The sequence below is a fragment of the Magnolia sinica genome, chromosome 4, assembly GCF_029962835.1.
Source record: "Magnolia sinica isolate HGM2019 chromosome 4, MsV1, whole genome shotgun sequence".
Lineage (NCBI taxonomy): Eukaryota > Viridiplantae > Streptophyta > Magnoliopsida > Magnoliales > Magnoliaceae > Magnolia > Magnolia sinica.
The window spans coordinates 5,671,955-5,698,024 of NC_080576.1; the positions used below are offsets into that span (position 1 = coordinate 5,671,955).

General features: G+C 39.5%; 2 protein-coding genes across 3 annotated transcripts in view; both read left to right on the forward strand.

The window, feature by feature from the left end:
- Nucleotides 1-26,051, forward strand: part of LOC131242246 ((S)-scoulerine 9-O-methyltransferase-like) — an 84,205-nt gene extending 58,154 nt beyond the window's left edge. Inside the window, exons 1-4 of one of the 2 annotated variants that reach the window (XM_058240767.1) lie at nucleotides 8,952-9,709; nucleotides 10,162-10,226; nucleotides 11,257-11,899; nucleotides 25,953-26,051. In XM_058240767.1, coding sequence (XP_058096750.1) covers nucleotides 9,007-9,709; nucleotides 10,162-10,226; nucleotides 11,257-11,571 — 1,083 coding nt within the window. In that variant the 5' untranslated portion in view covers nucleotides 8,952-9,006 and the 3' untranslated portion in view covers nucleotides 11,572-11,899; nucleotides 25,953-26,051. Of the gene's footprint in view, nucleotides 1-8,951; nucleotides 9,710-10,161; nucleotides 10,227-11,256; nucleotides 11,900-25,952 lie in introns of those variants that run through there. The other variant, XM_058240768.1, reaches the window with a different exon arrangement.
- Nucleotides 22,755-26,051, forward strand: LOC131242245 ((S)-scoulerine 9-O-methyltransferase-like). Its single transcript, XM_058240766.1, has 3 exons — nucleotides 22,755-23,533; nucleotides 24,100-24,164; nucleotides 25,318-26,051. Exons 1-3 carry the CDS (start codon nucleotides 22,831-22,833, stop codon nucleotides 25,630-25,632), a joined length of 1,083 nt encoding a protein of 360 aa, XP_058096749.1. The 5' UTR covers nucleotides 22,755-22,830; the 3' UTR covers nucleotides 25,633-26,051.
- Nucleotides 26,052-26,070: the final 19 nt, after the last annotated feature.

The following is a 26,070-nucleotide window of genomic DNA, read 5'->3' on the forward strand; positions in this document are numbered from 1 at the left end:
TTATTAGAGATGAAGCCTATGCAAAGCTTGCTTGATATTTCTTCAGTTAAATATATAAAATTATCTCCAACAGCAACACGTTACTCAATCAATTCTTACCATGTTCCTTAGGTGACTGAATCACTGGAGACGTCACATCCCCAGTAACCCTGATATGATAGGATTTGATTGGGCCACCTACTACTGTCAGGGATGAAGCCCATCTCTAACAAACCACTTAAATCTTGCATTGCTAGGTTACCAAGAATGTTCACTAGTCACTGGTTAATCCGCTTCCATGTCACAACATCTGACCCAAATCCGTTCATCCACTTTGGTGAAAGTTGGAAGTTGCTCCAGATGATCGGCTTTCATTTTTCATCTTAATTTGATGGGAAGAGTGACTATGATCGGCATTCATTTTTCATCTTGACTTGATGGGAGGAGTAAAGTCATGGTGAAGGAAATAGGGTATGCATGACTTTGTGCATGCTCATAATTTTAATGTATCTTAGTGCACCGTTCCACACGCTGAGAACTGACCATGCCCAAAAAAGTCTCCCCAACAGAAAACTAATCTTTTTGTTGATTGCCCATAGACAGAACTTCAAAAAAAAACGAAGAAAAAAAAGCATCATTAGTCCTCATTCACCACGAAAAAGACAAAATAATAGAGGCCAGGATCTTCCAATGAGGATCTTCCAATGAGGGAGAATTTTGGGGTAATTTCTCGGAAAGAATGGAAAATATATACAGCACAGTTCTTTCGTATAAAAATTCAAACCAACCAGATACATCTATCTCATTGGTAGCCATCAAACTAACGTGGAAGACAAAAATATAAATTGAAAGAAAGTATTAGAAAGAATGGAAAGTAAGATACCGGTCTGCTAAATGAATGACTTTGATTGACATACAATACTTTCTTGTGTACATTGGAATAAAACTCTATAATGTTTATATTCTCTCAGGTTACAATGGCACCTCCCACATTTTACAACCACTTTTCATCTCCTCTCTCCTTGGACTTTCCAACAATTTCCTCTCTCCATGTTGTTCTAATTTTTATTATTATTAGATAATTGTAAACACATCTCCACTAGTTTCTGACAATTATAAATACTTCTGTTAGTGTAAATGCATCCCCTCTGGTTTTGCAGAATCGTTGCAGCTTCTCTCACCCAAAACGGTGAACTAAATTGCATGGTGACCCCAACACCATATGGATGGTGTTGAGCGTGTTGGGCCATGGCAAGATTTGATTGGTTTGTTAGACGTAGACCCTTGCAAAGAATGTTTGAAATTGTTAGGTTGAGACAATATGACACATGGCCCAATTAAATCCCACTAAATATAGAGTCACCAGGCAATCCTTGTTCCAAAAAGGTGTCATTATTTCACCGGTTATCTTTCAGAAAAAATAAAAATAAAAATTGAAAAAGTTTAAAGACAACCTTACCCTTTGTTCTGAGTCTAAGGTAGGGCACACATGTTATTGTGCATCTGAGGTGGTGGTGTCACACATTGTTGCACATCTAAGGAGAGGCTATGAGTGGATTAGCTTGATTTTTAGACTGCTGTTCTTTGTGATTGATCCTACATTCAATTTTTGTGTGCTATTGACAGGTAGGGCCTACAAAATGGAGGCTAACCTGACTAATACGGCAAGAGCCCCAGGATTGATGGGATGTGTTAAATTAGGTTACTAAATTCTTGGGATCGTAACATTCCACTATGCTCCAGCCATTTATAGCGGTCCACTTGAATGTAATAAATGATTTTGGCTTTGGTATCAATTGTTAAGAATCTAAAAAATATGCTAAAAGCTGCAGTAGTAATGGAACATGTCAAGCCACACTATTAGACTCTTGGGATCGTAACAAAGGTGATGAGGTAGGTGAGACTGAGAGAGGGTTAGAGGAGAGAATGAGCTAGGATGGAGATGGATATGGAGGTGGGGGGTTTTTGCCTTTAAAAGTTATCAGGGTAATTTCATCCCGGGGGGGGTGGTAACACAAGCAAATAAAGGAGTGATGTTTACAATTGCAAAAAAAATGAGAGGCCATGAATATATATAATCAAAATGTTTTCTAAGCACTAACGTCAATTAGAGTCCACCCAATTCTAAGCGGGAAACTTATTTATCAGATATCAAAGAAGATGGTGATCAAGGTGAAATGCCCCTAAGACCTGCGAAATATAAGGGCCCATTTGGATGATGGTAAGTTTTTTTAAGTTTTAAGTGACTTACCGATAATTTTATTTGGATGTAAGTCGTAAGTCACTTATAAATAATTAAGTTTGTGTGTTCAGATAATTTAGAAACTAATTACAGATAAAAAAATTTATATTCACACTAAACAAAACTTGAAGTAGAAAATCATTCTAAAATATTATAATTATATAAAAAGGTTAAGTAGACATCAAATATCCCAATTTGTGAAGCCAATCTAATTAAATTAATATTTCATACAATTCTTAAATTAAATCAATTATCTAGTAAGCCATAAAATTGGGCTCATAGATTCTAAATACCTATAATGTGGAACAATAACTCAACATAAACATTAAAAGGGAACTTACATAATAAACAGTCCAGAAGCAATAAATCTTAATATATAAAAAATCAGTGAGGCCCAGAAGATAAACAATGTAGATACAATAAATCTTAATATAAAAATCAATCGAGCCTAGAAGATAAACAATCCAGATGTGTTAAAATGAAATAGCTGATCGAGTCCTCTTAAAAATAAATAAATAAATAAATCTATATATTACAACAACATTTAAGGTTGAGGGCTTGGACCCTGAAGATGAACAGTCTAGATGCAATAAATCCTTAAAAAAATAAAATAGTAGGGCTCAAAAATTAAACAATTCAGATGCATTTAGATAGAACATCTGACTAAGGTCCTTAAAAAAACTAGATATCATAACAAGACCTGAGCCCAAAAAGATAAACAATCTGGGGGGGAAGGTTAATAGCTCTAACACAGGCAAATAAAGGAGTGATGTTTACAATTGCCAAAAAAAAAAAAAAAATGAGAGGCCAGGAATATATATATATATATATATATATATATATATATATATATATATATATATATATATATATATATATATATATATATATAATCAAAATGTTTTCTAAGCGCTAACGTCACTCAATTAGAGTCCACCCCAATTCTAAGCAGGAAACTTATTTATCAGATATCAAAGAAGATGGTGAACAGGGTGAAATGCCCCATCATTGGCAAGAGAATCCAAGGGATCCCACACCTGAGACCTGCGAAATATAACGGCCCATTTGGATGATGGTAAGTTTTTTTAAGTTATAAGTGACTTACCGATCATTTTATTTGGATGTAAGTTGTAAGTCACTAATAAATAATTAAGTTTGTGTGTTTAGATAATTTAGAAACTAATTATAGATAAAAAGTTTTATATTCACACTAAACAAAACTTGGAATTAGAAGATCGTTCTAAAATATTAAATAGCTTATCAAATCCTCAAAAAAAATAAAATAAAATAAATCTACATATTACAACAACCTTTAAGGTTGAGGGCTTGGACCCTGAAGATGAACAGTCTAGATGCAATAAATCCTAAAAGAAATAAAATAGTAGGGCTTAAAAAATGAACAATTCAGATGCATTTAGATAGAATAACTGACTAAGGTCCTTGAAAAAAACTAGATATCATAACATGACCTGAGCCCAAAAAGATAAACAATCTGGATATAATAAATCCTGATGTTAAAATTTAAAAAAAAAATCAATAAAAAAATTTAATGGGGCATGGAAAATAAGCAATCCCACACCTAGGGGTGTACATCGAGTCGAACCGAGTTGAGCTGGCCTCAGCTCGACTCAACTTGAACAGTGGTTAACCTCAGCTTGAACTCGGCTCGGCTCAGTCTTCGAGCCTGACTGGCCAACTCGGCTCGATTCGGTCAGCAGCTTGGGCCGAGTACGAGCCAAGATCAAGCCGAGTTCACCATTGAGGCATTTCCACAAACACCTGAATTGCAACTTCAAAATCTCATTGTTTTACAAACAGAGGCAATGGTTTTACAAGTATTTTCTCAAACACCTTTTAAGTAACAATTTTTTTTTTTAAAGGTATTTGTTTCATGTACATACCTTCCTTGCCATCAGCCAAACTTTCCTTGCCACCAGCCACATTTCGTTAAGTCATTTTCTCAAAAAGTTGGTAAGCAACATCAATGGCAAAGTAATTGAGTCACTGAACTAGTTCGATCCGAATTTGATTCAAGTTGGATTCGAGCTAGATTCGATCCGAGTCGAGTTGAGGTGGGGGCTATCGAACTCGGCTCAAATTCATTTTCGAGCTCAAAAAATCAGCTCGACTCGGCTCGAACTTAGCTTCAAACTGAGTTGAATCGAGCTTTTTTGAGTCGAGCCGAGCGAGCTAACCGAGCTAGCTCGGTTCGTGTACACCCCTGCCCACACCCGCCAAAAAAATCCAAATATTACCAATCCAACTGACTGGGATGGACTGTGAGGCCCACCTTGATTTGTGTTATAGGCATCCACACCATCCAACAGCTTTTTTGGCTTATTACAGAGCATGTGCCCAATAATAAAAAAAAAAATTTATCTATTTCTCATCGCCACACCACAGGAAATAGAAATGATTGAATGCTCACTAATAAAACTTTATGTGGGCCCCAAAAGAATTGTATCAAGCTGATATTTATGTTTCCCTTCATTCAGATTTGTGTGACCTTATCACCGGCTTGAAATGACAAATAAAAATTTACCATGGGCCCTAGGAAGTTTTTAATGGTGGATGTTCAATCACCACTATTTCCTATGATGTAACCCACCTTAGATTTGGATCTATTTCATTTTTATTTTTTTTTACCTATACTCCAAAATGAGCTGAAAAAATTGATTGACTAGGTGGATATATCAAGCACTATAAGGTATGCCTTCGGGAAGTTTTCAACTGTGGGCATTTAATCTCCATTCTATGGCCACAACAAAGGTGGGCTCGACGGTCAGGAAAACACCCACTACGGTGTTACCCCAGATAACAACTAATCCGATCCCCACCCAAAAGTCCCTTGAGCTGCGCCAATGGACAAAGCTGCACCTGGATTTCCGTCTGTTGGACCATATACAGATAAATGGTTCAAATTGTTGATTGAATTATACACGCACCCTAAGCATTGTATGATTGGTCGACCATCTATAGTAGCATCCAAAACTTAGACTGTATCGGTTAAAGAATAAATAAATTAAATTAAATTAAAAAGGAACATGTTTCAACATTGAGGTTTTGGGTTTGAGTGATTACGTGGAGCTACGTGTGTAAAAATAAAATAAAACAAAAGGGGGATATCATAGATAGATTGATCAAATTGTTGATTGTTGATTGATTTTTTATTTTTTATTTTATTTTTTATAATTTTTAATACAACGGCCTAAGAAATGAGCTATCGAAAAAGTAAGCTGATTTTAAAATAATTAAAGTAGCCGCCTCTTGTTTAGAAATTCGGTCAAAAGCACGTTTGGGTTGAATTTGACCGACGTTGCATAATGAGACCATGAAAAAGTCATATTTACCCCTAATGATCTTTTATTTTCACAGTTGTACCTCATTTAATTGGGTTAGGATAGCTTTGGGCATGTGAAAGTTTTTGGTGGGGCTTACCGGTCCTTACTCATAAGTCATAACATCCACTCCATCTAACACTTTCATGAGCCTATGTAAGGGCCGTGGCCTAAAAAATAAGTAGATCAAAAGTTTAGGTGGGCCACACCACAAGAAATTGGGAATTTGTTTACAAGTTCTCGTGGTCTACACAAATGAAAATTATTGCAAGATCTGCGGCTAGGATCATCCATCCTGGAAATTCTAGAAATATGGTCCATCAACGATGAGACACAAAAGTTGAGAACTTTCAGAATCCCATGTACCTTGTGAAATTTGAGAAAGGCCCTTCCCCAGTTGGTTGTCCGCTCGATCTCAGAGTCATTTTAGGGCAAGAAATCTACCCCGTCCATCACTATCTGAGGATCATTTTATGACGTGAGCAAAAAAGTGGGGCAGATCCAAACCTCGGCCACAAAGAAAAAACAGTGGATGTGTACAACGGAGACCGTTTGAAACACTAGTGGCCCACTTTAATGTTTCTTAGAAATCAACCCCATCCAACAGTTTTTCCGGATCATTTTAATGTATGATCCTTAAAAAGGATTGGATCCAATACTCAATTGGGCCACCCATCAGGAAAGTGAACACTTACTGTTGAAGTTTTGAATGCTCACAGCTGAGCTAGTAGAGTCACAAAAGTTTTGAATCAGGCTACTATTTTCTTGTTTTTAAGTTCATAAGGGTGGGAATGACCTTGTGAACGGTTTGACGATTTGGATAGCATATAAATATTATGTTGGACCATAGAAGGTTTCAACAGTAGGCATTTCTCATCTCACTTTTTCCTTCCGTGGGACCCACTTGAACTTTTAATCTTGGCTCAGGATATAAAATGATCTAATGAAACTAATGGACGGTATGGATTTGTCACAAAGAACACGATAGTAGCCCCACTTAGATTGGCCGGTTGCATGAAATCATGCGTATCGGAAAAGGGATATTACTGTCAATATCAAAATACAATGGTCAAGATGCATTCAAGAGTTAGGCAGACGGTTTTTGGACTTACTGTGAAAGCAGTTGGCAGTGGTGCATAAATAATTTAAAAGATAGACTGGTCAAATATAATGGCTAATGATTAGATGGTTAGGATTGTCTGATCAATGCAATATTTGCACGGTGGATCGAATATGCAATCCGAATCAAGGGATTGGATTGCCAAAGTGTCCCAATGCAACTATGACCATTATAACTTAAAGTGATCGGACGGCACTGAAGCATTTCTCTAAAAAGTAATACGTATTCCCAATGGATTTAGGGCTCTCCCGCTCGTAGGCGAATGACAATCAGAAGGTTCCTTACCAACTCCCCAAAAGAAAAGAAAGGTGATTAAATATAAAATATATGTCTTCCACTCCATTCATCTGTTTTATCCTAGGATTTTAGTGCATGAGTCCAAAATTGAAGCATATTCAAAGATAAATTAGACAACACCACCGGAAAATTTGAGGATAATGATGTCCACCGTTGAAACCTTTTTGTACCCATAATGATGTTTTATCTGTCATCCAAACTGTTCATAAGGTCACAGACATGGAAGGAAGAAGAAGGAAAAAAAAAAAAAAAACAAACAAATATCAGCTTGATTCAAAATTTGTGTCCCCCAGAATCTTCAACGGTAGGTGATCAATACACACTATTTCCTCTGATGTGGTCCATTTGGGCTTTGGATATGTTTGAATTTCTGGCTCATGATCTAACATGAGATGATAAAATGAATGGATGGTGTGGATAACACACATACATCACAGTAGGCCCTATAGCCTACTTGTATATTAATCCAAACCGTTCAAATGGTACATCCTTTATTGATGGATCATTAAGTAGGACGGAAACGGATTGGCTACTCCCTCTGCCGTCAGCCAATCGCTGGTGGTTGGTATTCTGTGGGCCCCACTATGATGTATTTGTTTCATCCATGCAGTCCATCTATTTTTCTAGATCATTTCATGATATGAGACCAAAAATGAGGTATATCTCAATCTCAAGTGGACCACATTACAGAAACAGTGTTGAATGAACGTTGACCATTAAAAACTTTCTCAGGGTCATAAAAGTTTTGGATCAAGCTGATCTTTGTTTTTTCCCTTCATATGGGTCTGTGTGACCTAATCAACAGATCGGATGTCAAATAAACATTACAGTGGGCCTTAGGAGGATTTTAATGGTGGATATCCAATCACTATTGTTTTCCTGTGGCGCGGTCCACCTGAGATTTATATTCCTCTTATCTTTGGAATCAAGCCCTAAAATGATCTGTAAAAATGGATGAACGGATTGGATGAAACACATACATCATGGTGGAGCCCATAGAGCACCGACCCCCAGCCCGGGGCCCGTGTCAGGGGGAGTAGCCAATCCGTTTCCAAGTAGGACTCACGGCGAAAATATAATCCGGCCTGCACCATCAATTAAATTAGGCGAAATCGAGCCATAGATGGGACACTAACTTGGACTAATAGGACATGGCCCTCATAGATTTTTTATTTTTTATTTTTTGAAAAAAGAAGTGTAATTTCATTTCACGTGATGGGCCTTCTAGATCATTACACTTGGTCAGTCGTTAATGCTTAAGAGTCCAGTCGATTCCTTTCAAGTTGGGAAGCGGATTGGCTGGTGTACCACACACCAGCTATATAGGTGCTGTAGGTACCTGTCGTGCGAAGACGAGCACTGACGGTCCTCAAGCTCCGAGTTGTACGAACGGTTCAAAGGAGATCAAAGTTACATGGCCCCACAATGATGTATTTATTATATCTACACCGTTCATTTATTTTTAGAGATCATTTTAGAGCATTATCCAAAAAAGAATCATATCCAAAGATGATATGGACCACACCATAAATAGCAGCGTAGATAATGATTTTCACGGTTGAAAAATTTGTAAGGCCTACCATAACGTTTATTTTCCATCTAATGTATTCATAAGGTCACAAAGTCCTAAATGGAGAGGAAAAACAAATTTCATATATTGATTCAAAACTTCTATGACCCTAAAAAGAATTTCAATGGTAGACGTTCAATCCCCAGCTCTTTTTTTTTTTTTTTAGCAGTGTGGTCCACTTGATAGTTAGATCTATCTTATTTTTCATCTAAACTCTTAAGACAAGCTTCGTAAAATGAATGGACGGTTTGGATATAATACATATATCGTGATTAAACCCACATAACTTGCTGACGTCAATACAGCAGATATATGGCCGGTGTGAGGTACACCAGCCAATCCGCTTCCTTCAAGTTGCTGTTTCCTGACCTCCATTGTATTACTTGTAGCATCCCACACCTATAAATCAGTGTAAGTGCAGATATCAATTTTGCTAAGATTGCAGACTCACAAACATAAGATGGACGTCTACGATCATGCAAACGGCCTAATGCCTATCAGCCTGGGAGACATCATCTGCCTCCCGATGGTCTTGCGAGCTGCGATGGATCTAAAGGTGTTCGAGATCATCGCCGATGCTGGGCCTGAAGCTATGCTTTCCCCAGCAGAGATGGTTGCCAAAATGCCCACATCTAATCCACATGCTGCAGCCTCCTTGGAGCGTATACTCCGAGTCCTTGTAACGGATGCGATCCTCACCATGTCGGTAAGATCAGACGGTAAGGGTGGGGTGCCGGAACACCTGTACGGTCTAACGGACCGATCTCGTTTCCTGGTGCCTGACAAGGATGGTGTCACGGCAGCTGCAATAGCAAAACTGAGCCTGGATCGAGCAACGGTGGAGGGCTTGTTTTATCTTAAGGATGCCGTGATTGAAGGCGGGCGTACCCCTTTTGAGATGGCCCATGGTGTGGATATCTTTGGGTTTAGTTCGAAGGAGCCTAGGTTCAACAATTTATTTCAAGAAGCTATGAGCAATGGCTCTGTTATTGCTTTGAAAGAGATATTTAAGGTGTATAAAGGTTTCAATGAAGTGAAACAAGTGATGGATGTGGGTGGGGGCACAGGCACCTGCATTTCTTCCATTGTCTCCCACTTTCCACACATACGTGGTTCGAATTTCGATTTGCCTCATGTAATTGAAAGTGCACCTCATTGCCCAGGTATCTCTCTCTCTCTCTCTCTCTCTCTCTCTCTGTTTGCTAATTGCTGTTTGCTAATTGCACACGTGTATTGGAGCCACACCCATTGTCGGTGTATGTCACCGTGTGAGAGCTCCACCGTTTTGTCTTTTGTCATAAAAATGAGGTCGCTGCATATATACTTTCCATGGGCCGCAGCATATTAAAACAAATGGAAGGCTAAAAAATTCTTTTAACGGCCAATTTCGTACGTCACGGCCCACCTAAGGAAAGAAAGTATCTGATTTTTTTAAGACAGAAGATCTAAGCATTATTTCCTAGTCATTAAAAGCTCATTTGCACATTTGCCCATGCGAGGATTGTACCCGGAGTGTAAATAGGTGTATCATGTATGCATACATGCATATTTATAGTGGTACATGTGTTTAGATGGATATATCTATCGGCCTAATTTCTTTTACCTGGTTTTGAAGGCGTGGAACACGTGGGAGGAAATATGTTTGAGGGTGTACCAAGTGCGGAGACCATTTTTATGAAGGTTAGTTAGATGTTTATTTATTTATTTATTTATATTTACATTGTCACTATCAATTTTTTAATGCCAATATGCTATAAGTGCTACATGAGCCACCATCCATCTTAATCTCCTCACATGAGCCATGAGTGCCGTGGTTGAATTTTACTCCTAATTTCAAAGTATTTGATAAATAGCTAATAGAATATCAAGTCCCAGTCAACATAACCTAGATAACCTGTCCAAAGCAGCATGACCAAAACAGTCCGGAACAAATCAACGCATTGAATATTGTTCTGAACCTGATTCAAAGTGCCCAAATGAAATGTAGAGTGAGAGTGAGAGTAAGAGAGAATTCTCTTGATGTGGTTAAATCTCTAGATGCATGTTTGTACATATCAACGTATCTGTTTGTGAGCAGTCATGTCTAAACGTGCATCCTTAGAAGGGTACAAAAGGGGCATTTTGGTAATTAATGGAAAATCTTATGGAGAATGCGAAGTTCATAGGGCGTCAAAAGTGCCGGAATACCCCTCCAGCCCACTACCTGGCACATGCCCTCGCACAAGCACAGGCACATGTGTATGATGTAGTATGCGCAGAGGAAATCGCAATGCACAATGTGGACTGTCCTGACCCACCCAGAAGCTCTACTCCTTAGATCAGGGTCTGGGGTTGACCCTATTTCATGCACTGGGCTCATGAGCTCGACATTAACACGTTGTGTCTAGGGTTGTGTATGAATTGAGATGGCCTGTTGGCCTTTCATGCTTGGGCTGAAATATTAGAAACCCTTTATTAGACACACCGGGCTCGGGCCTATTTAAATTTTCCCATATGGGCCCAGCAGGATTCAGGCCTGATTTTACTTTGTGGGCTGTGCTTGGACAGATTTCAGCCAGCCAATTGAGAGCCCTAGTTGCAGAACAAACCAGACTAGCCCATTTGAAACCCTAAGATTAGCCATACAAGCTTGGTTATGTGTCTTTAAGCTGTCCATTGTATTTATGCTATTAACATTGAAAATTTAAAACACAAACATGGCTGCATGCAGTTTGTGCTTCACGACTGGGACGATGATCATTGTGTAAAGCTGCTAAAGAACTGCTGGAATGCGTTGCCTGACGGTGGAAAGGTAATCAATGTTGAGCTTGTGGTCCCTTCCGTACTCAGTACAGATGCCGTTTCACGCCACACAGCCACTGAAGATCTATGGATGATGGCCACCAGTCCCGGCGGTAAGGAACGGACGGCGGCTGAGTATGACAATCTCGCAAAAGCAGCCGGATTTGCAGAAACAAGGGATATTCCAATCTCGATGGGCATTCATGTGATTGAATTCTACAAGAGGATTTCGCCCAAGAACTAGCATGCTAGTGGAAGTGAGCAAATGACAATGCTATATTGATAGAGGGGAGGTTAAATTAAGAGGTTGCACATGTGCCAATGTGGCACGTGTGTGTGAGATCCGAACCAATCGTCAGCTGGGTCCCAGTTGAATATACCCATAAAGTCAACAACACATGTTTGGCCCAACTGAGACTAGTTGGATTGTTGGGTCAGGGTACATTCATGATGGACCCCACCTAATGAATGGCTCAGGATGGAACACCTCTTAGTCTCTCCTACTGCCACGTGGCTTTGCATTTCTCATTACAAATATCTCTAATAATCTATGGGAAAAGAAAGCTAGACTAGTGTTTTTTTTTTTTGGTTCCTCTCTTTTTAATACATCTACTAATAAAATTATAAGCCTGAAGTCCTTGTTATTCCTCCCCATTGCACAAAGTGGTTGTGTGGTCTGGATTAATTTATGTATGAGTTCATCAACATGCAGCGAATTAAAGCGATAATCCTGCCTGCACACATGGAACACCGGAGTATTTGTATGCACTACTTTGACAGATCACGAACCGGAATTCACATAGAACACCCGGAACAGAGGATCCTCACCATCAGTTTTCCATTGAATGTGGACCATTAACATTTGGTTTTCAAACCAAATCAGATGGACCATGCAAGCACATTTCTAGCACCTGCCTTTCATATGGGACCGAAATCCCCTGCAACACATGTTTTAAGTAGGACATGAAATAAACAAGCTGTGTGAGACCCACCATGTTGAATATGTAAAATCCATTCTCCATCCGGTTCTGTTCTCAGGTGGACCACACCATAGGGAACAATGGGGATGGGATACCCAGGGGCGACTATTGTATCTTTCATCAAACTCTTTAACCAGGTGAGTTGCCTGCTTATATTGGACCCGAATCCCCTACACCACCTGTTGTACGTAGTTCCTACAACAATCGAACTGGGCCCAGTCCACATGGGACATCGGGTGCGTCCCTTGATTTTAGGCCTAGCAGCCAAAATTCATCCTCATAAAAAACTGAGGTTGGCCACACTACAGGGAACAATGGAGAGGGAGGGAACACCAACCGCAGATTGTGCATGTGGCAAACAATAGTATTTATACTCCATCCAATCCATTCATCAGATGAAACTCATAAAGATGAAGTGATATTCCAAAAACCAACCTGATCCGAAACTCAACCGGGCCACGCAAGCTGAACTTACTGGTAGGAATGATTTTTACAATGGCTCGTGAGAGTATTTTTATAACTAAGGGCCTGATTGAAATCATGTATTCTATGCCAAAAAGAATATACTTTCCTTTAATTTAATATAGTTTCCCTTACATGTCAGACTCAACCTACCTTTTTTTAAAGGCCATGATTTAAAGCAGGTGGTAAGGGCATTTTGGTCATTTCCTTTTTAAAGTAATGGCATACCATTTGGGAGTAATGGGTGATAAGAGCACATCGAAGGAGATACTTATAAATTGTCATGAGCTTGGTATGCTACAAATTTCAAGAATATATTTTTTTGAAAAAAGCAAGAGATATCAAACAAATGCTAGAAAGGCATGGGGATGTATACAAATTTTAAAACGAAAAAATAATAATAATAATAATAATTACCAGGTCATGCTCATCACCAAACCTACAGTTCACGAATGAAGGGGATTCTTTGACCATGGTTAGATGATTCAACCGTCAATCTGGTGGACCAACTGCAAATTGATAATGCTATTGAAATTTTCGTGATTGAAAGATTCTAGCCCTTCAATATTTGGCCTTTCTTATTTTACTAGATGTGGATCATTGTTGTACCTCCTCTTAACCATATGTTTGTGGGCCATAAAGGGCAAGGTTGGGACTGCCCACCTGGGAGATCTTTGAGCATTTTCACCTTGGATACTATAAAATTATACCTCAATGTCAATCTTTTCCTCCAAAATGAAGCTCACACAAAGCATGTATGAGAGCAGCGCTTCATCCAATCAAATCTCACTGACTAATCGCTGGGGATATTCTTGGTGACCCGACATGACAGAATTTTTGTGTGCCACTCGTTGCTATTTGATTGAATATCACACCATCAAAAACTTCCTAGGGCCCACCATAATGTTCAATTGCCATCCAACTTGTTAACAAGGTCACACAAGCTTAGATAAAGGAAAAAGTTTTATATATATATATATATATATATATATATATATATATATATATATATATATATATATATATATCTATATATATAATCTTGATCCAATGACCCACAAGAAGTTTTTAATGGTCAATCAGCATTGTTTCCCACACTATGGTCCACCTAAGATTTGGATCTGCTTCATTTGCGGGCTTATGCCCTGAAATGAACCAGGATGGCATGGATATAGAATACATACATCAAGGTGGGCCCCATAGTAAGGGCCACACCATCTTGGCTGAGGCTGGGCCACACCTAATCTGCTCCCTCCAAGTTAAGTGGGTTGCCAGGTTCCATACGGATACCCTTGCGGCACAATGTGGCCCAACCTCCATGGGCCCACCATGATGTATGTGTTTTATTTGCACCTATTCGTATTCAGTCATGAGTCTAAAATTGATGCTGATCTAAAGTTTAAGTGTACAGCACCCCAAAAGATATTGGGGATTAAACGTCCATCGTTGATTCTGTGGTGCCAAAATAGTAAATTTGCGACGGCCAAGATCCGTCGCAAAAGGCAATTAACGACTGCTTTGGTCCATCGTTGTTTGCTGCGTCGCAAAAGGTAAATGGCAGATGGGATCTGTCGCTAATATGTGACGGTTTGTCTGCCGCAAATAAATGACGTATCCTATCAATCCCAAAAGGAAAATCGCTCGACCCTAATTATTAATTGATCATTATAAAATTCAGCGACGGACCGTATCTGTCGCTTCTCATAAAATAGCGACGGATCGCATTCGTCGCCAAATTTCATCAATGAGGAATGATTCGGGTCGCCACTCCGAGGGATTGGATGTCGTTTATTTGCGACGAACTAAACCGTCACATATTAGTGACGGATCCCATCCGTCATTTACTTTTTGTGACGGAGCAAACAGCGACGGACCAAGGCAGTGTTCAATTGCGTTTAGCGACGGATCTAATCCGTCCCAAATTTGCGATATCGGTGTAATGGGTTCAAAGAAGCCTAGGTTTAACAAGTACCTTGGCCATGAGCACTTGCTTAGTCATTGCTTTGAAATAGATATTTAAGGTGTATAAAGGTTTCAAGTAAGTGAAATAAGTGATGGATGTAAGTGGGGGACCGTCACTTGCATAATCTCTCACTTTCCATGCGTATTGATGTAAGACATGACACATACATTCTTAGCATGGTTGGGCCAAAAGAATGCCAAATGGAAAGAGAAGTAGTCTGTTAGATCTAGGCCTAGTCTTACATAGGGTATGATGGAACTGACCCCAGGGGTGTTCGGTTTAATGAAATTCATTCCAAATAAGGAGAAATTGTTATTTATAGTGTGAACTATAAATCGATCATAAATTTGTTTAATGTAGGTATCATTACGAGAAGCATGATCTATCAATCTTTATGTAACGGGCCATATGGGGTCAACCAACCCATATGGTCGGTCACGTCCATCCATTTACAAGAACATGCACACTTTTTGTCCAAAACTCTACTTTTAGGAAATTTTTTTTTACTAATTTTAGTAAATTTTATTTTTGACTTCTCCTTATCTTTAAATTGCTGTAATAATGCTGGAAATACTTTGATAAAATTTATTTGATATTTTTCTTTTTAACAAATTTATACTTTAAATAAATTTTTTGCTATTTCGGATAATTTTAAATTAGGGTTTTATTTTTATTAGTGGTGTAATTGAGAAATTATATACATTATTCAATAAATAACCAAAATTTCTATCTTAATTTCTCGTGGATTCAAGGCTTTAATCACTTAAGAAAGATATGATCTTCCTCTACTGTTTTGCATGCTCTTCCCTACGTCACATACATGGTGTGAATTTCAATTTGCGTCACGTAATTGCAAGTGCACCTTATTACTTAGGTAGATCTCTCTCTCTCTCTCTCTCTCTCTCTCTCTCTCTGTGTGTGTGTAAATTTTGATTTACTGCGAGTGCATTTTTTGAAAAGCTCAAAACTCATACATATTTTTCATATTTGCACGTTTTCCCACGTGAGAATGTGTACACCATATGTAATTTGTTGTATGCATGCATACATGCACATATATACTGGTGCATATGTTTGGATAGATCTGTCTCATACACTTGAGTTCTTTTACCTGGTTTTGAAGGCGTGGAGCATGTAGGAGGAAATATGTTAGTGTACCAAGTGCAGAAACCATTTTTATGTAGGTTATAGGTTTTGTTTTTTGTTTTTCAGGGGAACCATTCGATCCTTTGGTGGACCGAGCATATATGGACTTGAATTTAATTTATTAATTGTATTTGTGTAAGTGGCGCTTATGGTTCACATACATGTCCCATTGAGCCCTCCACAGATGGAGGAATCATGACCTGAAAATCTCTTGGGGCCTGTTCGGTTCGTGGAATTAAATAGTAAGGAATTGCATTAGATGAGATTAACACCATTATTGCATAATGATTATATGTCTGGAAATACTATGGTATTTAAACCATCTAATCCCCATGTTTGGGGTCAGATTCTTCCTCAAGCAAAAACATATATTCAGCAAAACCTCTGTTTGGTGCACCATTTAATCAATGGATCAGATGCACAATTGTTGTTGTTCAATTACACATATAACTCGAATGTTACATGTAAAGGATGCATATGAATGGACGGCATGGATAAAACACATGCATCAATGTAGGGATTTCCAAATCCACCAAAAATCCCCCATAGGAATAAATGCAATCCCATTCCACCCAATCCCATTTGCATTGACTACTAAAGTGCCCAAATTAAATGTGAGTGCGGATTGCATGCATGCTGCTATTTGATTGCATGCTCATGCCCTGAAATGATCTCTTCATATAACACACGTCATGGTGGGGCCACATATCTTTGCCATGTCACCGTATCACCGAGGTCAGTGGTGTGTAGCACACCACGCAATCCGCTTCCATGAAATGTAGAGCGAGAGAACCTATTCTCATTATGTGGTCAAATCTCTAGAAGGCATGTTTGTACAGATTAACGATTCAGTTCGTGGGACCGTATTAGGTGTTACCCGGCTAACACATTAGTGGGTGTTACCCTTACTGTGGGCCACTATGATAATTGATGATGTGTTGTATATCCATGCCCTTCATCTATTTTTCCATAACATTTCAGGAAGTGGTCCCAAAAGTTAAGCAGATAGAAATCTCAGGTGGAGCACACTAAAAGAAACAGTGGTAATTGAATGTCCACCATTAAAAAGTTCTCAGTACCCAGCATAAAAATTATTTGCCATCCACCCCGTTGATAAGGTCAACTAGATCTGGATGAAGAAAATATAAATATCAACTCGATCCAAAACCTTTGTAGCTTACAAAATGTTTTTAATTATCATTCACCAATTTTCCACTTTTGTGGTCCACCAAAGATTTGAATATGCTTAATTTTTGTGATAACAACCTAAAATGACCTGAAAAAAATGAATGGACGGCATGAATATATAATATAATATATATATATATATATATAGTCATCAAAGTAAGCCCCACACAGTAAGCAGAACACCCACTAAAGTGTACCCGGGAAACACCTAATCCGCTCCCCTGTTTGTGACAGACGTGTCTGCCCATGTATCCTTCGTATGGAGCAAAAGGGCGTTTTGGATAATCAATGGAAACTCTTGTCGGAACACCCCTCCAGCTCACTAACCTGGCACATGCCCTCACACGAGCGCAGGCACATGTGTATTATGTAGTATGCTTAGAGCAAAGTGCCTTGCACAATGTGGACTGACCTGACCCACTGCCAAGCCCAATTATTTAGATCATGGGGCGTTTGGCACAGGGTATTAGATGGGATTAGGTGGGATGGAATTGCATTTGGTCTGATACCAATTCCACCTAATGTTTGGGGGAAAATAGAAAAGTTCGGAGTGTATTTGATTTTTTAAAATCTTTAGTAAATACAGTGTAACTAGGTAATAATTATTTCACTTGGTAATTAAGGTATTGTTACCGATGCTTGATTTGACGCTTTTTAGCTCTAAAATCAAGGACACTACCAAATATATGTGGGGCCCATCATAATGTTTGCGGCTTATATACACCGTCCATCCTTTATGCTAGCTGAATTTAGGGATTGACCAGAAAATGAGGTTGATACAAAGTTCAAGTGGACCACACCACAAGATTTAGGGAATCAAATATTTACCATTAAACATTTATCAGTGCCACTGTTTCATTTGGCGTAGGCCACTTGTGTGTTGGATCAAACTCATTTTGGGCTCATGTCCCAAAATGTTACGCTAAAATGGATGGACGGTGCAGATATATCATTTGGCATGAGCCACTTGAGTGTTGGATCTACCTGATTTTTGGCCCATGCCATAAAATGAGGTCGCAAAACAAATGAATGGTGTGGATATAACACATATATGTTATTCTCAATGGTTTCAAATGATGGTGGGTTTATCTATTCAATGGACAACAAACCAAAGAGTTAATGCCACCGTGGCACAAATATAGCATGGAATTAGGTTTGTCCCATGGTAATAGGGATAATTCTTGTCATATGTAATAATTATATATATTTTTTAATACCATCCCACCTAATCATTTCCAATTCCATGTACTTAGCTCATGAGCTCAACATCAACATGTTGTCTAGGGCTGGGCTAGCCCGTTGGACTTTGCTGCTTGGGCTGAAATATTAGAACCCTTTTATTAGTAACGCTAGTCTCAGGCTGCTTCTAGGGCCTAGCAACCAGGGCCCGAACCTGATGTGGCCTAGCCCATTTAATGTGTCAAGGACAGTTTTGTCAAAATCATGCATGATTGGGCACGCCTAACAAACAGGCTAGATCTTACACATAGGGTGGCCAGGTCCTGGCTTGGGCTAGATACAGATGTGGACCATCGTTATAATCATGGTCCAGGATCAGACCCACGTCGTCCCCAGCATGGCCACACCTGGTTTTACTTGGTGGGCCGGGGTTGGACAGAGCTTAGCTGGCCCATTGAGAGCTCTGGTTGTGGCCCAGACCAGACACGCCCAGTTGAAACCCTAAGATTTGCCATACAAGCTTGGTTGTGTGTTTAGGCTGTCCACTATATTTACGCTATTAACACTGAAAAATTAAAACAAAAACATGGCTGCAGTTTGTGCTTCACGACTAGGTTGATGATCGCTGCGTAGAGCTGCTAAAGAATTTGCTGGAATGCCTTGCCCGACGGTAGAAAGGTTTGCTCAGGGAGGGACGTGATGAGGTCGATTACCGTCTTCCTCAAGGAATAGTTATCCAACTTCACGGAGCTCTCTAGACTCCTCCAGAGCTTTCTCGAATACAGAAGGGATAAAAGCAAGAATAATTCTTAATAAATTCGAAATAATTTGATTGATGATTAAAAAATGAAATTATAACCCTTTAAATAATGAGCTCAAACCTAGGACAGAGTTTTAAATTTAGACTCCAACTCAAACACCCTAAAAACATGACTTACTATAAATAGTAAATTTACTATTTATAGACAGCCTCCATTCAGAGATTTCATGGTTTTTGGCTAAAAATAATGTCCAATTGGCCCAACCATATTATTCTCCTAACTTTTCTAAGCTCTTTTCATATTGGACACGGCTCCTACAACTCAAATGATCCAAAGTTATACTTAAACTAAAATTTACCATTCGTAGTAAAAATGAAATTAAATGAAACTTTTGACCGTCGATCTGATGGAAACTTTCAAATTTAGAGTGGGCAATCCGACATAGCAGGGTTAGCTAGCTTAAGTATCTTTGCCTACCCAAAATCATATATAATATGTCAAAAAATTCATATTGGTTTGCGAGATATGACTAATTTAAGGTCCTGATGGTCCCAATCATTTCCATCTCCGATGTGGCCTTCTCTACTCCATCTTTGCCATGAAAGTGTTTGTGACCCGCTCTACATCAGAGGTGATCAATGTTGAGTTTGTGGTCCCTTCCGTACTCAGCACAAATGCTGTTTCAGGCCACACAGCCAGTGAGGATGATGGCTTTCAGTCCCGGCGGTAAGGAAAGGACAACAGTTGTGTATGAAAATCTAGCCGAAGCGGCCAGGTTCACAGAAACGAAGGATATTCCAATCTCGCTGGGCCTCCATGTCATTAAATTCCACAATAGAATCTCATCCAACAACTATCATGCTTTGGTGGAAGGATCAAATGACAAGGCTATTGGCAGAGGGGATTATACAGTTAGCCCATGTGCCAATTGCCAGTTGGGTCCCAGTGGAGCATACATTGGTACAAAAATACGGCCAGTCTACTCATCAGGTGGTCTAAGAAAACGACCAATGTTCTAAATTCAACTAGCAAGTCTAGCTCACCTGAGACTGGTCAGATTTTTGGGTCATGGTACATTTATGATGGACCCCAACCCCACCTAATGACCGGCTCCTGTCTCACATAAGTGTGGGAGGTCGGCAATCCTTCCCTCCTCATGCCACATATACCGTAGCATTTTCCAATAAAGATATGTGTATAATAATCCATTATAAAAGAAAGCTAGAGACTTTTTTGGACATGGACAAATATTGTACGGCGGCCTCATATTTGGTCATTTCTTTTTTATATTTTGAGAAAAAACTTTGATACTTTGGTAGTGAGTGACAGATGATACACAAACAATTACAAATTACTTAAGAGGTTACATATGTGGTATATAACTTGATCAAATTGAAGCATCAATATTATGGGTCCCAAATATTTGGATGTATTATGAAACAAAAGTTCAGACTCATTTAGTTCTCTAACAATCAAGTTGGCAAGAATTTATATGATTTATATTGGGGCTACTTTTCAGCGGCAGCCAATTATGTTAGGACACCAGACGGAAGGACGGGATTCATAGTAACATTGCCGCGTGGACAGGAGGAGCACCGTTTTAATTTGTATAATATTTGGGCTGCTCATCAGGTGGCCCTATTTTGAATATAGTGACATAATTAAGCTCAAAAACCAGGCTGAAGTACCAGTCATGAGGGCGGCATACAAAAATGACATGTGGTCGACATCCATGTATCACATGGAAGGCCCACCTGATAACTGGACTGGCTTGATTATTGCACTATCAGTGTGCTTGGTGCATGATCCACATCTTGCTGAGATACTTTGGCATGATAGCCGTTCTCCAAGGAAAAGCCCCGCTTAAGGCACAAGTGAGACATGTGAGCGATATCGCCATTCATCAGGTGGCTCCCACACTATGAACATACCTTGTCCCAAAAATAGGGTAAGTCCATTCATAAATCAGGCCACACAATCTGGATGGTCTGAAACATAAGATTGGTGGTCTGGATGGTCTAGATCGTCTATATTGTAGTGGATGGTCTACATGGTTTATACATGTTATCGATGATGTGGATAGTCTGGTTCCTAATATCAATGATCTAGATGTTCTGCATGGTCTAAATCATAATATTTATGATCTGGATGGTTTGAATCATAATATACACTGTTTGGATGGTCCGCATCATTATATCTAGTATGAATGGTTTGGATCATAGTATTGATGATTTGGATCATAGTATCAACAATCTAAATTGATGCAGGGGAGGATGTGAGGTCAAGTACCATTTTCCTCAAGAGGATAACTATTCTGAATCGATGGAACTTCTCTAGACTCTTCACAGAGACTTCACTTCTTGAATCCATGAGGAAAGAAAGTAAGAAAATAAAAATAAATTCTAATAAATTTGAAATTGACTGGTGAATGAAAAAAAAACAAGTTCACAACCCTTTAAATAGGGATACCAAGCAATGGAAGAGAAATCAGAATCATACTATGGTTAAAACTCCTAAAATTCGTAACTTACTATAAATAATAAACTTACTATTTATAGACGGTCGTGATGTCTACTAGTGCGCAAGGATTTTGGCCAAAAATATTAAGTGTCTTATTTGGCTTCACCAAGCTATTCTCCTAATTTTTCTAAGCTCTTTTCGCGTTTGGCAAAAGTCTTAAAGCCCAGCGGATGAAGAGTTATAATCAAACTAATACTTACTATTTATAATAAAAATGGAATTAAAATAGGGAAAAGACTGTCGATCTGGCAGTATTTTACATGTTGGATCGAATATGCAATCCGAATCAAGGGATTGGATTGCCAAAGTGTCGCAATGCAACCAGGACCATTAGAACTTACAGTGATCGGACCGCAATGGAGCATTTCTCTAAAAAGTAATAGGTATTCCCAATGGATTAAGGACTCTCCTGCTTGTAGGCGAATGACCATCAGAAGGTTCCTTACCAACTCCCAAAAAAAAAAAAAATTAAAGATAATATATGTGTCTTATCTACTCCGTTTATCTGTTTTACCGTATCATTTTAGTGCATGACTCCAAAATTGAATCATATTTAAAGATAAATTAGACAACACTACATGAAAAGGTGAGGATGATGATGTCCACCATTGAAACCTTTCTTGACCCCACAATGATGTTTATTTGTCATCCAAACTGTTCATAAGGTCACAGACATGGATGGAAGAAGGAAAAGAAAAAACAAATATCAACTTGATTCAAAATTTGTATCCCCACACGGTAGGTGTTCAGTACACACTATTTCCTGTGATGTGGTCGACTTGAGCTTTGTATATGTTTCAATTTTGGGCTCATGATCTAAAATGAGATGCTAAAATGGATGGATGGTGTGGATAAGACACATACATCACAGTAGGCCCTATAGCCTACTTGTATATTGATCCAAACCGTTCAATTGGTACATCCTTTATTGATGGGTCATTAAGTAGGACTCACGGTGAAAATATAATCCGGCCTACACCATCAATTAAATTAGGCGAAGTCGAGCTATAGATGGGTCACTAACTTGGACTAATACGACATGGCCCTTCTAGAATTTTATTTTATTTTTGTCCTTTTTCTAAAAAAAGAAAGTGCAATTTCATTTCACGTGATGGGCCTTCTAGATATCACTACACTTGGTCAGCCGTAAATGCTTAGTCACGCTCCGCCGTATAAGAGTCCAATCGATTCCCTTCAAGTTGTCGTTTCCTTACCTCTATTGTATTACTCGTAGCATCCAACACCTATAAATCAATGAAGTGCAGGTATCAACTTTGCTAAGATTCCAGACTCACAAACATAAGATGGACGTCTCCGATCATGCAAACGGTCTAATGCCTATCATTCTGGGAGACATCATCTGCCTCCCGATGGTCTTGCGAGCTGCGATGGATCTAAAGGTGTTCGAGATCATTGCCGATGCTGGACCTGAAGCTATGCTTTCCCCATCAGAGATGGTTGCCAAAATGCCCACATCTAATCCACATGCTGCAACCTCCTTGGAGCGTATACTCCGAGTCCTTGTAACGGATAGGATCCTCACCATGTCGGTAAGATCAGACGATAAGGGTGGGGTGCCGGAACACTTGTACGGTCTAACGGACCGATCTCGTTTCCTCGTACCTGACAAGGATGGTGTCACGGCAGCTTCAATAGCACGACTCTTCCTCGATCGAGTAACGGTGGAGGGATTGTTTTATCTTAAGGATGCCGTGATTGAAGGCGGGCGCACCCCCTTTGAGATGGCCCATGGTGTGGATCTCTTTGTGTTTGGTGCGAAGGAGCCAAGGTACAACAATGTGTTCCAAGAGGGTATGAGCAATTGCTCTGTTATTGCTTTGAAAGAGATATTTAAGGCGTATAATGGTTTCAATGAAGTGAAACAACTGATGGATGTGGGTGGGGGAACGGGCACCTGCATTTCTTCCATTGTCTCCCACTTTCCACACATACGCGGTTCGAATTTCGATTTGCCTCATGTAATTGAAAGTGCACCTCATTGCCCAGGTAGCTCTCTCTCTCTCTCTCTCTCTCTCTCTCTCTCTCTCTCTCTCTCTCTAGGTTTGCTAATTGCACACGTGTATTGGAGCCACACCCATTGTCGGTGTATGTCATCGAGTGACATGTGCGCGCTCTCTCTCTCTCTCTCTCTCTCTCTCTCTCTCTCTAGGTTTGTTAATTGCACACGTGTATTGGAGCCACACCCATTGTCGGTGTATGTCATCGAGTGACGTGTGTGGGATATGATCTTTTCAACCAGGGAGCTCCACCGTTTAGATCTTTGTCATAAAAATCAGGTCGCTGCATACTTCCCATGGGCCGCAGAATATTAAAACAAATGGAAGGCTAAAAATTTCTTTTAACGGCCACTTTAGTATGCCATGGCTCACCTAACGAATAAAAGTATCTGATTTTTTATAGACATCATTAAAAGCTCATTTGCACATTTACACATGCGAGGATTGTACCCGGAGTGTAAATAGGTGTATGTATGAGTACATGCATATTTATAGTGGTACATGTGTTTGGATGGATGTATCTATGGGCCTAATTTCTTTTACCTGGCTTCGAAGGCGTGGAGCACGTGGGAGGAAATATGTTTGAGGGTGTACCAAGTGCAGAGACCATTTTTATGAAGGTTAGTTATCTGTTTATTTATTTATTTTTATCTATACATGGGCCATGAGTGCCGCGGTTGATTTTTACTCCTAATTTCAAAATATTTGACAAATAGCTAATAGAATATCAAGTCCTAGTCAACATAACCTAGATGACCTTAAAGAGTAAATAGGACCCAACCTGAAAGTATCGTGACTCTCTTTCTCAAAAGTATATTTTGAGGGAGATTTCCTTAATCAATATAAACAGAATGATTACAATCCTTAACAATTGTATACAATATCAATCTCTTTTGATACAATATCAGTATCTTTTGATACAATATCAATATCTTGGCCAGTTGATGTATGTGAGCATATCTCTACAGACCTGTCCAAAACAGCATGACCAAAACAGTCCGGAACAAATCAACGGATTGAATATTGTTCTGAACCTGATTCAAAGTGCCCAAATGAAATGTAGAGTGAGAGTAAGAGAGAATTCTCTTGATGTGGTTAAATCTCTAGATGCATGTTTGTACGTATCAACGTATCTGTTTGTGAGCAGTCATGTCTAAACATGCATCCTTAGAAGGGTGCAAAAGGGGCATTTTGGTAATTAATGGAAACTCCTATGGAGAATGCGAAGTGCAAAGGGCGTCAAAAGTGCACCCCTCCAGCCCACTACCTGGCACATGCCCTCGCACGAGCACAGGCACATGTGTATGATGTAGCATGCGCAGAGGAAATCGCAATCCACAATGTGGACTGGCCTGAGCCACCCAGAAGCTCTATTCCTTAGATCAGGGTCTGGGCTCGAACCTATTTCATGTACTGGGCTCATGAGCTCGACATTAACACGTTGTGTCTAGGGTTGTATATGAGCTGAGATGGCCTGTTGGCCTTTCCTGCTTGGGCTGAAATATTAGAAACCCTTTATTAGACAGACTGGGCTCGGGCCTATTTAATTTTTCCCATATGGCCCAGCAGGATTCAGGCCTGATTTTACTTTGTGGGCTGTGCTTGGACAGAACTCAGCCAGCCAATTGAGAGCCCTAGTTGCAGAACAAACCAGACTAGCCCATTTGAAACCCTAAGATTAGCCATACAAGCTTGGTTATGTGTCTTTAAGCTGTCCATTGTATTTATGCTATTAACATTGAAAATTTAAAACACAAACATGGCTGCATGCAGTTTGTGCTTCACGACTGGGACGATGATCATTGCATAAAGCTGCTAAAGAACTGCTGGAACGCGTTGCCTGACAGTGGAAAGGTGATCAATGTTGAGCACGTGGTCCCTTCCATACTCGGCATGGATGCCGTTTCACGCCAGACGGCCATTGAAGATCTATTGATGATGGCCTTCAGCCCCGGCGGTAAGGAACGGACGGCGGCTGAGTATGACAATCTCGCAAAAGCAGCCGGATTTGCAGAAACAAAGGATATTCCAATCTCGCTGGGCATTCATGTGATTGAATTCTACAAGAGGATTTCGCTCAAGAACTAGCATGCTAGTGGAAGTGAGCAAATGACAAGGCTATATTAATAGAGGGGAAGTTAAAGAGGTTGCACATGTGCCAATGTGGCACGTGTGTGTGAGATCCGAACCAATCGTCAGCTGGGTCCCAGTTGAATATACCCATAAATTCAACGACATATGTTTGGCCCAACTGAGACTAGTTGGATTGTTGGGTCAGGGTACATTCATGATGGGCCCACCTAATGAATGGCTCAGGATGGAACACCTCTTAGTCTCTCCAACTGTTACGTGGCTTTGCATTTCTCATTTACAGATATCTCTAATAATCTATGGGAAAAGAAAGCTAGACTAGTGTCTCTTTTTTTCTTCTTTTTTTGTTCTTCTCTTTCTATGTTTTAATATATCTACTACTAAATTATGAGCCTGAAGTCCTTGTTATTACTTCCCTTTGCACAAAGTGGTTGT